Raw genomic sequence first — 13,784 nt, 5'->3', positions numbered from 1 at the left:
GCGATGAAGGACAACCGATCCTATACCGCACAATGACCATGTACTGGGAACGCGAGGCACACCTCTTCCAAGGATTTACTCCCGCGGAGATTGCGGATATCGAGCAACACTTCTCCGAGACCATGGTTAGGATCCAGTTCGCTATCAATCCGTCGCTCCAGCAGCCTGACAACCCACTCAGCATCGTCAACTTCCGGAATGAAATCGAGACAATCTGCGAGAAACGTTTCGGGCTCACCTTCCACGGCGGGCTCAGTGAACACGGGCAGCAGCTCCTGGGGACCCCCATTCAACGCACCGCCCTGGCCTGGGCAGCCCCACGACGTGGATACCTCTTCCTCCGGGACATCTCCGTCGTAATGCTTTACCAGTATGCTGGAGTCCTCAGCAACGGTCTATCCTACCACCAGCTGGAATACCGCAACCGGTCTAAACTAGCTCCTGCTGACATACTGTGTGCCCTCTGCGCCCTTGGGGCCACCGATGCCATCGTACAGAGCTACTCACGTATGTCCGGAGCCCACGGGCCACGGGACCATTGGGCGGCCATTGGGTGTGTTAACTGGCCCACAGAGGGCAACTACCGCTTCCGACTTGTTTTCCCCAGCCAAACCATGGCCGAAACAGTCTATGCCAACTACCGCCTGCATGCTGCTGGAACAAACCGCCTGGACCAGGTTCCTCCTTCCATGAAGCTACACCCCACTGCGTGACCTCAGCTGGGACAACCCCTCCTCCACTTTCTTCCACCCCTCATCCCTCAGTGCAACCAAACTTGTGGGCCACCAAAGTTCGCATCGGCCCTCTCCCTACACTTACCACTCCTGAGGACATCCTGGCGGCACTACATGGCTCCCAGCTCCCCTCCCCTGATGTGGACATTATCGACGACTATGCAACCCTCACGTTTGACTCCCCCTCCCCGGCAGCCTTCCTATGGAACGCCTCAGGCCCACATGGGACCACCCGTCTCTACGTACGAAATATAGCCGTCCAGCTCCACGTACTCATGGGCCGCTCACGTACCACGGCGGTGGCAATGCAATGTCCCGACTGTGGCCGCCTGGACCACCAGGGCAAACCTTGCGATCGCTTCACCTACCTTGACCCCCGCGACCGTGCACGCAGCACATCGCGACATAAATCCACTACCCGTGGCACCAAGAGTCCGGGAGAACGTTCACGCAGTAAGAGTGTGCACACTCGAGCAGGCCGCTCGGTCTCTCAACACTCCACCACGGTCAGCCACACCCCCCAATCCTGGCAATACCCCCCCTCAACAACAACCGTTGCACGCATCAGCCCCGACCACGGACCTCGTCCCACACCTCCTCCGACGGGAACTCTCCACATATGTGGACCACCGTATCGTCCAGGCCACAGCATGAAGCCGATACCCTCCGAGCGGATAAGGAGGCCCTCACAGCCTTAGTCTCTGCCACCAGTGCAGCCTTCACCACCCTCGATGCGCGACTCCTCGAAGAACGCCGCCTCCGTGAGGCTGCTGAACACCAACAATCCGAGGACCAACGCAAGTTGACGGAGGCGCAAAACCGCCTGCAAACCACCATCACACAACAGGGCACCCACCAAGCGGCAATGGCCGAACGCCACCCCATCATCGAATCCAGTCTACGCACCCTAATGCAAGCCATGCAGAGTGTCTCCTCCCAACTCGCTGGCCTCGCCGCCCTCGGCACCCCTGCGACCAGACTACCAGCCGCGTACCCCACCCAGCCTACGCTGACGCCCTCTCCCCCCGCATCCGATGGCTCTGTTCCACTGAACCAGCCAACCGGACCCGATGACTCCATGGGGACAGACCCAAACGACACCCCGGCGACGCCCCTGGTCTGTACTATGTGGTTCATGAGCTTCTTGCTCTGGTCCACATGCTCCGTACCCATGGCCGCTGCCACCCAACCGGACTCCACTTTTCTCTCTGCACACCAACCGGTACACTCAGTGCAATCCTTACATGCTGCGTATCCTTTCGACCACCTACGTGACCCGCCCTCCTCAGATGACTCCAATAACCCCGAACAACTCGACCACCGCATCGCGGACGACCTACACCAGCCCCCCCCACGACCCCCCTCCACCACTCTCACGCCCAGACGGCGCCGCCGCCGCCGCTCCTGGTGGATCCAGCGTCTCCCCCTCCCCCCCAGAACATGCACACGGCCCGCATCCAACGGGACAACGTCCTCCGGAGGGAAACCCTAGAGGGTGAGGCCTACATCGGAGTCGCGGGCTCAACCCCGACCCTGGATATGCAGGTAGATAGCTTACGTATCGCAGCGACCAACATCAATAAAAACACGTATGGTAAATTGAGCGCCGAACGGGCCACGTGGTTCCGAGCCAATGCGCTCGACTTCCTCATCATCGCCGACTCTGACTTGCCGGCCCACAAGGCCACACAACTATGGACACACGCACCCAGCCTTATGGCTGTTAGCAACCACCGTGTTAGCCCACTCTACGACATTCAACGCTGGCACTCCCGCATCGACGCCCGCTGTACCACATACTCCCCCTCCGGGCGTAGTATAGCCATCACACTCCGCCTGGGCAAAGGTACACTTGTCACACTAATCGGCACGTACTATCAGGACAATCCCGCCGCCCACAAGGAAGCCACGGACAGCGAATGGCAATGGCTAGCACAGGCAGCCACCCGAGCCACGGGTCCTCACCACTTTGTCGTCATGGGAGGGGATTTCAACACCTATGGGCCCAACCCCCTCGACCGGTCTGCTCCAACACCAAGATCCGGCCCCAGCAATGACATCGGCATCGCCTTCCAACAATGGACACAGAGCATCGGACTTGTCTCCTCCTTCCGTCACCACCACCCTAGCATCCAACGGCACACATACGCCCGCAACAACACGGCCGTCGCTCTCGATGACATCTACATCTCGGCCCGAACAGCCCACAAAGTGGGAGCCAGTGGCATCTGGCTGCACACCATCCACTCCAGCGACCATGCAGGCACTCCATATATGGCCCTAGACCTGTGCCCCGGCGACCATACCCCATCTCGACTTACTGGGGTCAAGCCCATCCGCGTTCTCAACACCCGCACCCTTGCAAAGGCTGACATTGCATCCTTCGGCGTACACACATCCAAACTCCTCCGCGAGGGCCAACTACCCCAAGTCACCCCCGCACCCTCCCCTAACGCCGTCACAGCATGGTCCCCCCAGGAAATCGGGGACTGGCTCGATGGCGCAATCCGCAACCTGTACGACATCCTCTACAACAGCGCGAAACTCAAATGGGGTGACACCAGCCAAACCAGGAAAGCCCTCAACAGGGCAGTCGCGATACAGCGAACCAACCGGTGCACCGCACAGCTCCACCAACTGCTGCGCCTCCACGAGGCGGCCCCACGCACTGGCACGGAATAAACCCGACTAGCCCACCTAGTGGAATGGCCCAAGTGGATCCGTGACCCCACCCTTCTCCCCCCCACGTGCTGGCACCACGCCGATGCTATTGCCATAGGTGAATGGTGGACTACCATGCCGACCACACAGCACCCCACTCCCGACTGGGACCACTGGCTCAGACAGGGCCTCGCACGCTGGACCAAGGTCTGCCGCAAACGTCGGGACTGGCGAACTACCAGCCTACGCCAAACACGGATGCAACAACGTACGGCTTGGTTTACAGTCCGCGAGACCATCGAGGACGCTTTTTGGGTTTTTATTTGAGTTTCTATGAATAAATGTATGAAATCTTGTATTCTTGAGCAGAATTTTGATGCGAATCCGACAATTATACTGTCACACTTTGAAGCATTCATCCACGCGTGTTCTGGTCAAAAAATATTTCACTTTGCCCCAAAAAGTATCCTCAAAATACATAACCCTGTGTAATTTAGTTATCCGGATACGCTATATATTAAACGATATACATTTGACTAGTATTCTTCAAATATCGCTCAAAATAAAACCTGTTACAATTGATAGCTATTATGAAAGCGTCCTCGATGGTCTCGAGGACTGTTAACAGCAGTCAAACCCGGAAATTTCTCCGCTCGGCCCTGGGCAATACTGCACCGCCCATCTCTATACAAAGCGTCATTGTCCGCCCAACCGATGGACCTCCGCGATACAGCTCCGACCGCGACGAAGTGGCGGCAGGACTCCGCCACCTTCTGGACAACTGGATCCCCCCGGCGGAAAAAACAACGCGTCCCAGGCACCTAGACTCAGGACTAGAGACCGACCGCCAAAATGCCCCCCATTTCGTCCGCGACTGGCTACTCCAGGACATGGACCGGCCCGACGAAGTTGCACAAGCCTTCCAATCCCCTGAGGGCACTACCCGGAACACCTACCACTACGATGAAGACATGCAAACCCGCTGCGACCGCAGCCTACGCACACGCGTATCCCCAGGATATGGGGGCGTCTCCCAGGAACTCTGGATCGCTGCCCCTGCATGCATACGAGCCAGGGAACGGGTGATCATCAACCTCATCCTACGCACGGGCCTAGTCCCGCCGATACTCGGACGAAAACAGATGATCTACCTTGCCAAATCGGATACAGCCCACGGGGTGGTAAACTTAGACCCTGGACTTCCACCCTGGCGCCCCATCACGGTCCAAAGTGCTTTCAGCAGTCGAATCTTTACCGTTATACGGGACTACATCACCCCCTGTATCCCGAAATGCACCACGGTTTCCAGCGAGACCGCACAGTTCAGGACGCCGCTGTCCTTACCTCACTCCTTATCGAACGCACCGAACGCCGGCAGGAAGAACTCTTCCTTATTTCTAAGGACTGCCTCAGATGCTTCGACAGAATCCCAGGCTGGGTCATGGAATACATCTACCGTAAACTCGGTGTCCCCCCCCTCCCGCGCCAACTCATGGCCCACTTCCTTGGGGGCAGTCAAATCGATATCCGCACGGCTTTCGGCTGGCTCGATGGTGGCATCCAGGAATTCGGCCTGTGCCAAGGTTCTATCCTAGCGGTCATGCATATTGGATACTATATGGACGTCCTCCTACGCCAGCAACACAGTGGCCTGGACCCTGACCGCATTGTGCATAGCCAACACCCTCAGGGCGCCCAAACCCGCACCATCTCCAGCCTCCTATTCGTGGATGACGCCCTCGACATCGCGACCACCTACGCTGGCATACAAGACCGAGCACGCATCTCCAACACATTCACCGGCCAATCCGCGTCCGGCGGAGTATTTGGTGCTGATAAATCCTTCCTCCTCTACATATCCCCCCACGCACACCCGGCCATTGCCCTCAACGACGGGCTTGGCATTCCACAACCCATACGCGTGGTCGCACCCTCCGAGGGTTTCCGCCATCTAGGTATCCATCAAGGCACCGACAACCAATGGGAAGAGACCACGTGTGCGGTATGGCAGCGACTCAACACCCAAGCCGATGCCGTAGCCCCCCGGGGGCTAAGAAAGAAAGAACTCGTGTACATCATCAACTCCGTCTGGATACTGAGTGTCCTCTACCGCACTGCCATCAGTGATGCCATCAGCATCGCACCAGCCCTTGACACCCTATTCCGTAAGACGGTGCGCCGGGTCCACAAGCTACCCCACGACCACCCCACAGAGTGGTTTTATGACCCCACCGATGGACTGGGACTGGTCCACTGTGAACGATTCAGCCACAGCCAACGCCTATACCACTTCCTCCGTATTGCCAACGACCGTGGCTCCCCTACACATGACCTCTTCATGGAATCACTCGAGGCCTACCAACTGGATAGCGGGTTACCGACCACTCCCTTGCCTTCCGCATACCCCCACCTGCCGCAGACTGCACACTTCTTGGCACGATGCTCCGGGACCTTGACAATTTCCAGCCAGCCCTCACCATCACCACGTAATGGCACCAACCAACCGCCAGCCTCCCACTTCGTCCAAATGACCGCCCAATCTGGCCACACCTCCCACCGGCCCTGAGCACGACCCTCATCTCCATCAACAAGCTCCACGCCAAAAAGGTACGCTGGGTGGGGGGCAATACAAATGACAAGGCACCATGCTGCTCAGCCTAGCGTCCCTCCGTACGAAATTTGGATGGACAAATCTCACGCTCCACTGGTTTGCACCTATTTGGAACGCTATCCCCAAAGCTGAGCCACCCGCCCCACCGGTACTTCGGCAACAAACGCTCCAGTGGGGGCCCCACCCTGCCACCCAAACCCTGCCTCCCCCACTGCCAACCCCATATCGCACGTCCCTACCATGCCTCACACACCCACTCGGTCGCACATATTTTGCCCCCACACAGGGCTACGAAACTCTACATATCCCGGTTCACGCCATGCTAGTAATCCCCCACCACCTTACTCAACCGGATAACCGATCCCCACCCTCAGCTACCGCATTGGACGTCGAACCAGTCTCCAAACACGACAAACCCAGCAGGGCACGGAGATTGCCGTCACCTTCTGGCATGAACTACGTAAAGACTCGGACATCTGGTACTCCCCAACACCGCGCGAAGCACGAGGCCGACACCGACTTGTACCCATTACGGGCTGTGCTGTCCTTACAGGCAGCCTCCTACCCACCAGCCGAGCCCAACGCCTCAAGTTTATTCCCTGGACCGACACGGCCTGGACCAACCCGCGCACACACATCACCCAGAAAGGGGAAAACAATCGTACCATCATTGCCTCAACTGCCGGGAGAACTACTGACCTGGTTGGTACAGAACCTTACGGGGCACCAGCCCCCCCTGCACGCAACGCCGGCCTGTACCGCCTGTCACCGCCTAGCGGACACTACCATCTGTCTCGACTGTGGAGGTTGGCATCACCTGGCGTGGATCCCACACTGCCGCGTCGTTCCGCACCACAGCACACCGACGTACGGTCTACATACTATCCCCCGACGGGATGTACGCACCCATGCGGTGGGTGACGGCAGCGTCACGCACCAAGGAACCCCAGCCGCGCACGGTCATGGAGGAGCTACGTGGGCAGAGACGGTACTACCCTCGCTGGGTCCATCCAAGTACACGCCAACCACATCACACCCACACGCTGTGAACTCCATAGCCTGCTGGCGGGCCTCCATCACACTGGAGATGCTGCGCTCCAAATCTGCGACAACACAAAAGCCATTGGATTGCGCTCCAAATCTGCGACAACACAAAAGCCATTGGATTGGTTGTTCTCACCAGATCCCTAAAACGCCGCGGCGGCCTCCCACGCTACAGCAAATCTACAGGGTCGAACTCCGCTCACTCATGGCGCTCTTCACAGACACCGGAACCTTTACCGGCGACTGGATCCGATCGCACCAGGACCCCGATGACACGACTGACCCCACCCTCCGAACAAAACGCCTATTGCTCGCCGAAGCGGACTCCCTTCCACCCTAGCCCACCAGCTTCTTCCCCTTACGAATTATGCGCACCTCATTATCCCAGACTCCTGGGAGCTACGTGATGAACACGACAAGCCGGTCACCGGGGCGACGGCCCCGTGGCTGGGTGCAGTGTACGGTCGTCGGGATTGGCCCAAGGTGCAAGCCCGAAAATCAGACACCCGCCGGATTGTTCAGCCACTCCGACTCCCCACCGGGGACATCTGTAAATGGGACCCCCGTGCCATCTGCTATACTTTACACACCAACGCCCGAAAACACCGCATACAACCACGCTGGGAGGCCCACTGCCGCACGTGCCCCGATCACCCTGACACGCAGGAACACCGATTCGGCCTCACAACTCCCACCTGCCCCAAGGCCGTCCCACTATCCCAGCACATCCTCCTCGCTACACAAGCGGTCCTTCCACAAGGCTGGCTCCCAGACCAAGACATATACATTCGTGGACATGGCATGACCATAGCGCAACTATGGCCTGGACCAAAACGCCCACAATGGAAAACCCGCGGCGGACACCCATCACCCCACACGGGTATGCGCATGATCCCCCTTACCGCGCACCGCTGTGTACACGCCCTCCACATGCACCGCCTCCTTGGACCCCCCCCCGACCAGAATCCCTCATGCTAGCCACCTCCCAGCTATCCTGGGAATCTAACCTGTGCCCAAAGCCGGGCTCCCTACTACCGCGCTGGCTATATCACACCGCCCTACGCTCCACCCCCCTGCTTGCACCACGCGACTTCTGGTTTCGTCAGTGGATGGGCGGCCCCAATGGTGCTACTTTTCAGCGCCCACTAGGACACTCCCCCCACTGCATAATCCCCCGCCCCCCAACAAACCATCACTGGTGGATTGATGCCACACACAACCCATACACCTCCACTTGGTGGCGCCTCCTAACCACGGCAATACAGGCCGTTACCTCTCACCAAACACCGGCCACCTACTGGTTTGTCGTACACGATGGCTCCTGCGGCCATGTAATGGCTGAACAGCTCCAAACAACATGGCTCTTCACCATTCCCCCGGGCCAGATCAAACTCCGCCACGTTTCCTCCATCTACCACACTCCTACCCCACCCTGGGGCAATCTCGCTTCCGGCAATCCCACCGCAATCCACATTGGTTTCATCACCACTGGCAACACAGTAGCCCTACTCACCTCTGCCCAGCAGCACTGGACATCAGCACTAACATTAATCGACGCTATCCATTGGCTACGTCGGCCTCCCCCGACCACTCAACTCAGCCCAGAAGAAATTACCATGACAGCCATCCCACGGCTACTTAGTGCCCCCACACACTGCCTCCACTGGGTCCAAATCTCCATCCCCACTTACGACCAAAATGCCCTTGACACACGCGCATACCTTACGCCACAGTTTCCAGCCATATACCAACCTACCTCCGGCTGGAAAACCTTCCCCACCATGACACACACAACACGAGCCTGGGCAGCCGTCCTCACCACCTCCACGCTCCTCGTCTCCATACTCTATGGTTCACGGCGCACTGGGCCGCCCTTCGCCGCCACTGGCAATCTACATGCACTACTAATGTGGACCACATACGCACCGCAGGGGAACTACCCCTCCTCACAGAGGTAAACAACAACATCCGGTTCAAACGCCGCTACCATGATGCCGCCCCCATGGGCCATGATCGACGCATCCGTGCCCGCAGGGCTCACCTTGCAGCCAAGACGCTCCAATGGCAATCTCGAAGGATCTCCTCACAACCCCCCGCCCTCCCCCCTCGCGTAGGCTACGCCGACCCTCCACTTCGGCCACCACGCCTGCCTCCGGACCCAGGGATACCTCCTCCAGCGGCCTAAGCATCCTTATCCCCTGGAACCGCCACAACTAGGTTTGCAAGTAGTTAAGTCCGCTAGCTGCCAATGCAGCTAGTACGCGGCCGAGGCCATTAAGTGCCCGCTGAGTGATTTTAACTTTACAGCGTAATATCAATATCAATATCCACTTCTTCGTCATATTAGTCGTCATCGTCTTTCCTCTCCATGAGAAAGCGTTTCACATGACGCCCAGCCATTGACAGGATGCTGGCCATCAGCGCGATGGGCAAGTTGATGCGACGCAGCACACTTAGTGCCGCGAGGCGCTGACGGAGTGGCAGGAGAAGAACAGTCCAACCGCCGGCATGCAACGGGTCAACGTCGTCGTCTGGCGGCCATGTCGGTGACGCACACAGTGTGAGGTCGCGCAGGTGACTGTTGGTCATCAGCAAATGCTGCAGTCGAGTGCTTAGTGACTCGACATCCTCGTCGTCCCAGCCGCGCACGTCAATGTACAACGAGCGGAGCACACGGGACACTGGATGATCTGGCGACGATAGCGCGGCCACAACGGCGTCATATCCGACGTCGGCATGGCCTGCCATCAACGACAGTCGCGTGAGGCGGTACGGGTGCGTCGTACTCGTAGTATACGCATCCAAGAGCTGCTCGAGAAAGCCGTCTTCCGCGTTCCGCACCGTGAGCTCCTCTAGGTTGGGGCATAGCTGGGCCTGAAGACAGCTTTGAAGTGACTGAAGAAATCCTCGAACACGTTTCCGAGCAAGGGATCATGCTGAAGGTCAAGTCCATCGCGGGACACAAGTTTGTCCCGGATGTGAAAGAATTCATGCTGGAAATGCTTTGTGAAGGTTTTGAAGATATCGAGTCCTCATGGGAACCGCTGCAGAAGCTCATGCATGAATGCCCGGCCGTGGTGAAGAACTACGTTGAAGGCGTGAAGACAGTGAGCGAAGGCGATGCATTGCGCAAGGCGATGAAGCAAGCGAAGGCGAAGAATTAGCGAGGCCCAAGTGTGTCCTGCGGGACATGGCTTGGTGTGTGTGTTGTGGTGGGCTACTTAACCCAAGTCCCGCTGTGACACAGGTGGTCCTCAACCGAGGCCACCGGGTGCCGACCCTTGGCGAACCGACACGAAAAGGCATAGTATTACTAGTAGTGTTACTAGTAGTACTAGGACGTAGAAAACAGAACACCTGTCCCAGCCAACTTCCGGAATCTCATTCTTGGTTCTGCAACGTCGTGCTAACATCAAGACAATCAAGTGTGTGGTTTGCAGGGAGTCGGCACTCCCCCATTTGGTTGTTTGTGTTGGCACTGGCGTGGGAAACAACACACTTGCCCAGTATTGCACACAACCACGAGACAGCGCGTTGCTCGAGATCCAGTGCGTGGAGCTGAGCTCGCTCGATCCAACGATGGCAGCAGTGGTCGCTGCGTCTTCGTTGCCCATGGTCATCAACGATGCGAGGGCATGGGAACACTTGCTAACGACAACCGGCGAAGACGTGAAGACGTCGGCGCTCGCAATGGGCAACTTGATCCAGCTCGACGTTTATGCCGCTAGCTATCACTGTACCTCACCACTCGTCGAGCGTCTCTATCAGGTGCTGCAGACGCACTCCCCACAGCTGAGAGTTCTGTCGATAGACCACGGCAGCCACTTGGAATTCTCCGACGAGGACGACGACGCACCCAAGCGAGCCGTGGAAATGCAGGCCATCGCACGCGGGTTTTTTGGTCCCGACTCGACTCTTCGGCTCGATCGACTCAAGCTCATGGCCCCCATCAACGAGCGCGACCTCCAGCACATGATCGCAGTCTTTGATCCGCAGGCACCGTGCCCATGTAAACCGTCATCGATCGATGCCTCTGTGGGGAGGCGAGCAGTCGACGATTCGTGGCAACACACTTGCGCAGCTGCTGCAGCTCATTGGCGGTGTCGAGTGCTTGGAGCTGGGTGGCTCGTCCGGAGAGGGTGTCCGTACTGCCGAGGTCGGCTATCTCGTGCGTGGCTGTCGATCGCTGCGATCGCTCACAGTGGAAGCGACGTGTGCTGGCTGGAAACGATTAACTCTTGCGGGCAAAGCCGACTCGCACCTCGAGCTGCGTCTCGGCGATCGCAAGTCGGCACTGATTGCCAGCGGCATGGAGCGACTGCTGGGCCATGTCGGGCAATCGCTGGTTGCGCTGAGCATTCTGTCGTGGCGTGCTGCCACGCTGAAGGGCAAATTTGCGTAGAACTTGACTCTTGATGTGTGTGCCTCCCGCAGGTCGTGGGTCACCAAGTGCTCCAAAACGACGGAGAATTCGCCCACTTCCTTGACTCGGTAGGGGCATGTCCAGGTTACGAGCAGCTTGGGGTGATAGCGTTTGTCGACGCGAGACCAGAGTACATAGTCGCCTTCGCTGACGTTGCACTGTTCGTATTTCTCGGTCGCTTTCGTCGCTTTCGCCGCGCGCATCGCATTCTTGTCTAGGACTTCTTTGTGCATGACTTGCAGGCTAGCACGCAGCTTGTCCAAGTTTTTTGGGATGTCCTTGACCATCCAGTCGCTCTCTCGGAGTTCCTTGTTCATGCCCACCGCGACGACATCCAGGGGAGTCGCCGGGTTCAAAGCCGTGAACAGCTCCATCGGCGACTTGCTAGCCAGTGATGCTGCCGGTGTTTGGTTGAGGTTGACTTGGACCACCGGCAATAGGTAGTCCCATTCCTGTTCGGCTAGCTGGTACTCTCGCAGCATGACCCGCATCACTTGAAGGATGTCGCGGTTCATTTGCTCCACCGTTCCATTGCGCCAGGGGCAGTAGGCCAAGGTTAGGTCATGATGGACCTTGAACTTGTGAGCTAACGCCTTCATGGCCACGTTTTTGAAATGGGTTCCTTGGTCGCTGACCCAGACTCGTGGCATTCCGAACCGCTTAATCCAGTCCATCAGGGCATCCACACATACTTGGCTCGTGGGGGCATCGCATGCAATGAGTTCGCAGTAGTGGGTAAGGTCGTCTTTGAGTACCAGCACATACTTAGCGCCGCTGAACGCTTCGCCCATGTAGAGGTAGTCGAAGTGGATTCCTTCGTTGCGTTCTTTCGCGTGCCATCTCGGAGCATACGGTCGATGGACCACCCTTCCCCCTTTTACATGAGGGCACAACAAGCAGCCACGGAGGAATTCACTGGCCCTGTCGGCCAAGTGGTCGACATAGAACAGGCGGCGGATAGCAGCCACCAGCGCTGCATGTCCACGGTGCCGGGCGCTGCCGCAGTGGGCAACGACCATGATCCGTTGGATCAGGTCATTCGCCGCACTCGGTATCCATAGCCGCTCGTCCACTTGCCATAGTCCGTCCACCACGGTAGCTCGCTTGGTTTGTCTTTGCCATGCTGGTCTTGGGCGTGACGGATGTCCACCACACATGGCCACACAAAGTCCTTGTCCAGCGGTCGCAGTTTTGGTTGTTCCGGTGGAGGGACTTTGCGCGCTTTGACTTTCTTTGACCAGCCATGTCCCCGACGTATTTTGACCCGCTTGGTCGCCAGACTTGGTGTCGGTTGACCCCAACGGCTCATCATATCCGCCCAAAGGTTGTGGATGTCGTCGATGTGTATGATTTCATAACGATAGCCGCCAATAATGGCAGCCCATCGCATGAGTTTGCTGCGTGTGTGCGCCTTCCATTCTTCGCCCGGGGCAAAGACATGGATGAGATCCTTGTGGTCACAGTACATCTTGAACCCCGTAGGTCGCATAAGCATGTAATTGAGCTTCTCGTACGCACGCGCAATAGGGTAGGCCTCCTTTTCGATGACTGACCACGCCTTCTGGGCGCCGGCAAACATCCCCGACTGACACAAGAGCAGTTCGTGACGTTGTTCTTGGACTGGGCTGTCATCATCGAATGCCACCACTTGAGTTACCACAATCGACCATCCATGATCGCTCGCATCCGTAAACAAACACATCGTGGCGTCATCACGCGGGTGAGACAGTTCCACCGATGATCGTAGCTTGGACTTCACGGCGTCAAACGCTAGCTTCTCGCCGTCGGTCAGTTCCAACTGAACACCAGACGCGATCCGCTTCTTCTTGCCCTTGCCTTCGAGGGCCTTCGTCATACACTGCTGCAGTGGGTCGACGGTCTGTGCGTACTCTGTCATCGAGTCCCGCAGCCAGTTCACGGTGCACACAAACAGCTGCAATTCTCCCGCATTCGTAGGGTAGGGGATCGCACACAGATGTTCTATGCGTTCAGGGTCTTGCATGACGCCATCACCACTGATGATGCGTCCGCACCACTTGACTTGGTCCGTGAACAGCTTGGTCTTGGACGGACTCAGCTTGAACCCGTACTGGGCCACTCGATCGAAGAACGACTCGAGGGCATCCACATACTCTTCCACTGTGTCGGCGTACACAAAGATGTCGTCGATCCAGATCAGCATGTTCTTGTAGAGCAGGTCTTTGTAGCACTCCTCGTTCGTTGATTGCACGTAGAGGGCACTGTCCACATGGCCTTGCATCACTCGATCCGGGGTGTACACACATCCGTTCAGCATGAACGACAACATGTT

General features: G+C 57.7%; 1 protein-coding gene across 1 annotated transcript; it reads right to left on the bottom strand.

Moving 5' to 3' along the window:
- Positions 1-9,393: 9,393 nt before the first annotated feature.
- On the bottom strand, positions 9,394-10,003 carry H257_18442 (hypothetical protein; the record flags this gene model as incomplete). Its single annotated transcript, XM_009847496.1, has 2 exons — positions 9,394-9,934; positions 9,966-10,003. The coding sequence occupies 2 exons, from the start codon at positions 10,001-10,003 to the stop codon at positions 9,394-9,396; spliced, it is 579 nt and encodes a 192-aa protein (XP_009845798.1).
- Positions 10,004-13,784: the final 3,781 nt, after the last annotated feature.

This window comes from Aphanomyces astaci (assembly GCF_000520075.1).
Source record: "Aphanomyces astaci strain APO3 unplaced genomic scaffold supercont1.165, whole genome shotgun sequence".
In the NCBI taxonomy this organism is placed as follows: domain Eukaryota; phylum Oomycota; class Saprolegniomycetes; order Saprolegniales; family Verrucalvaceae; genus Aphanomyces; species Aphanomyces astaci.
The sequence above is the reverse complement of the archived record's forward strand: the minus strand, read 5'-3'. Positions and strand labels throughout refer to the sequence as shown.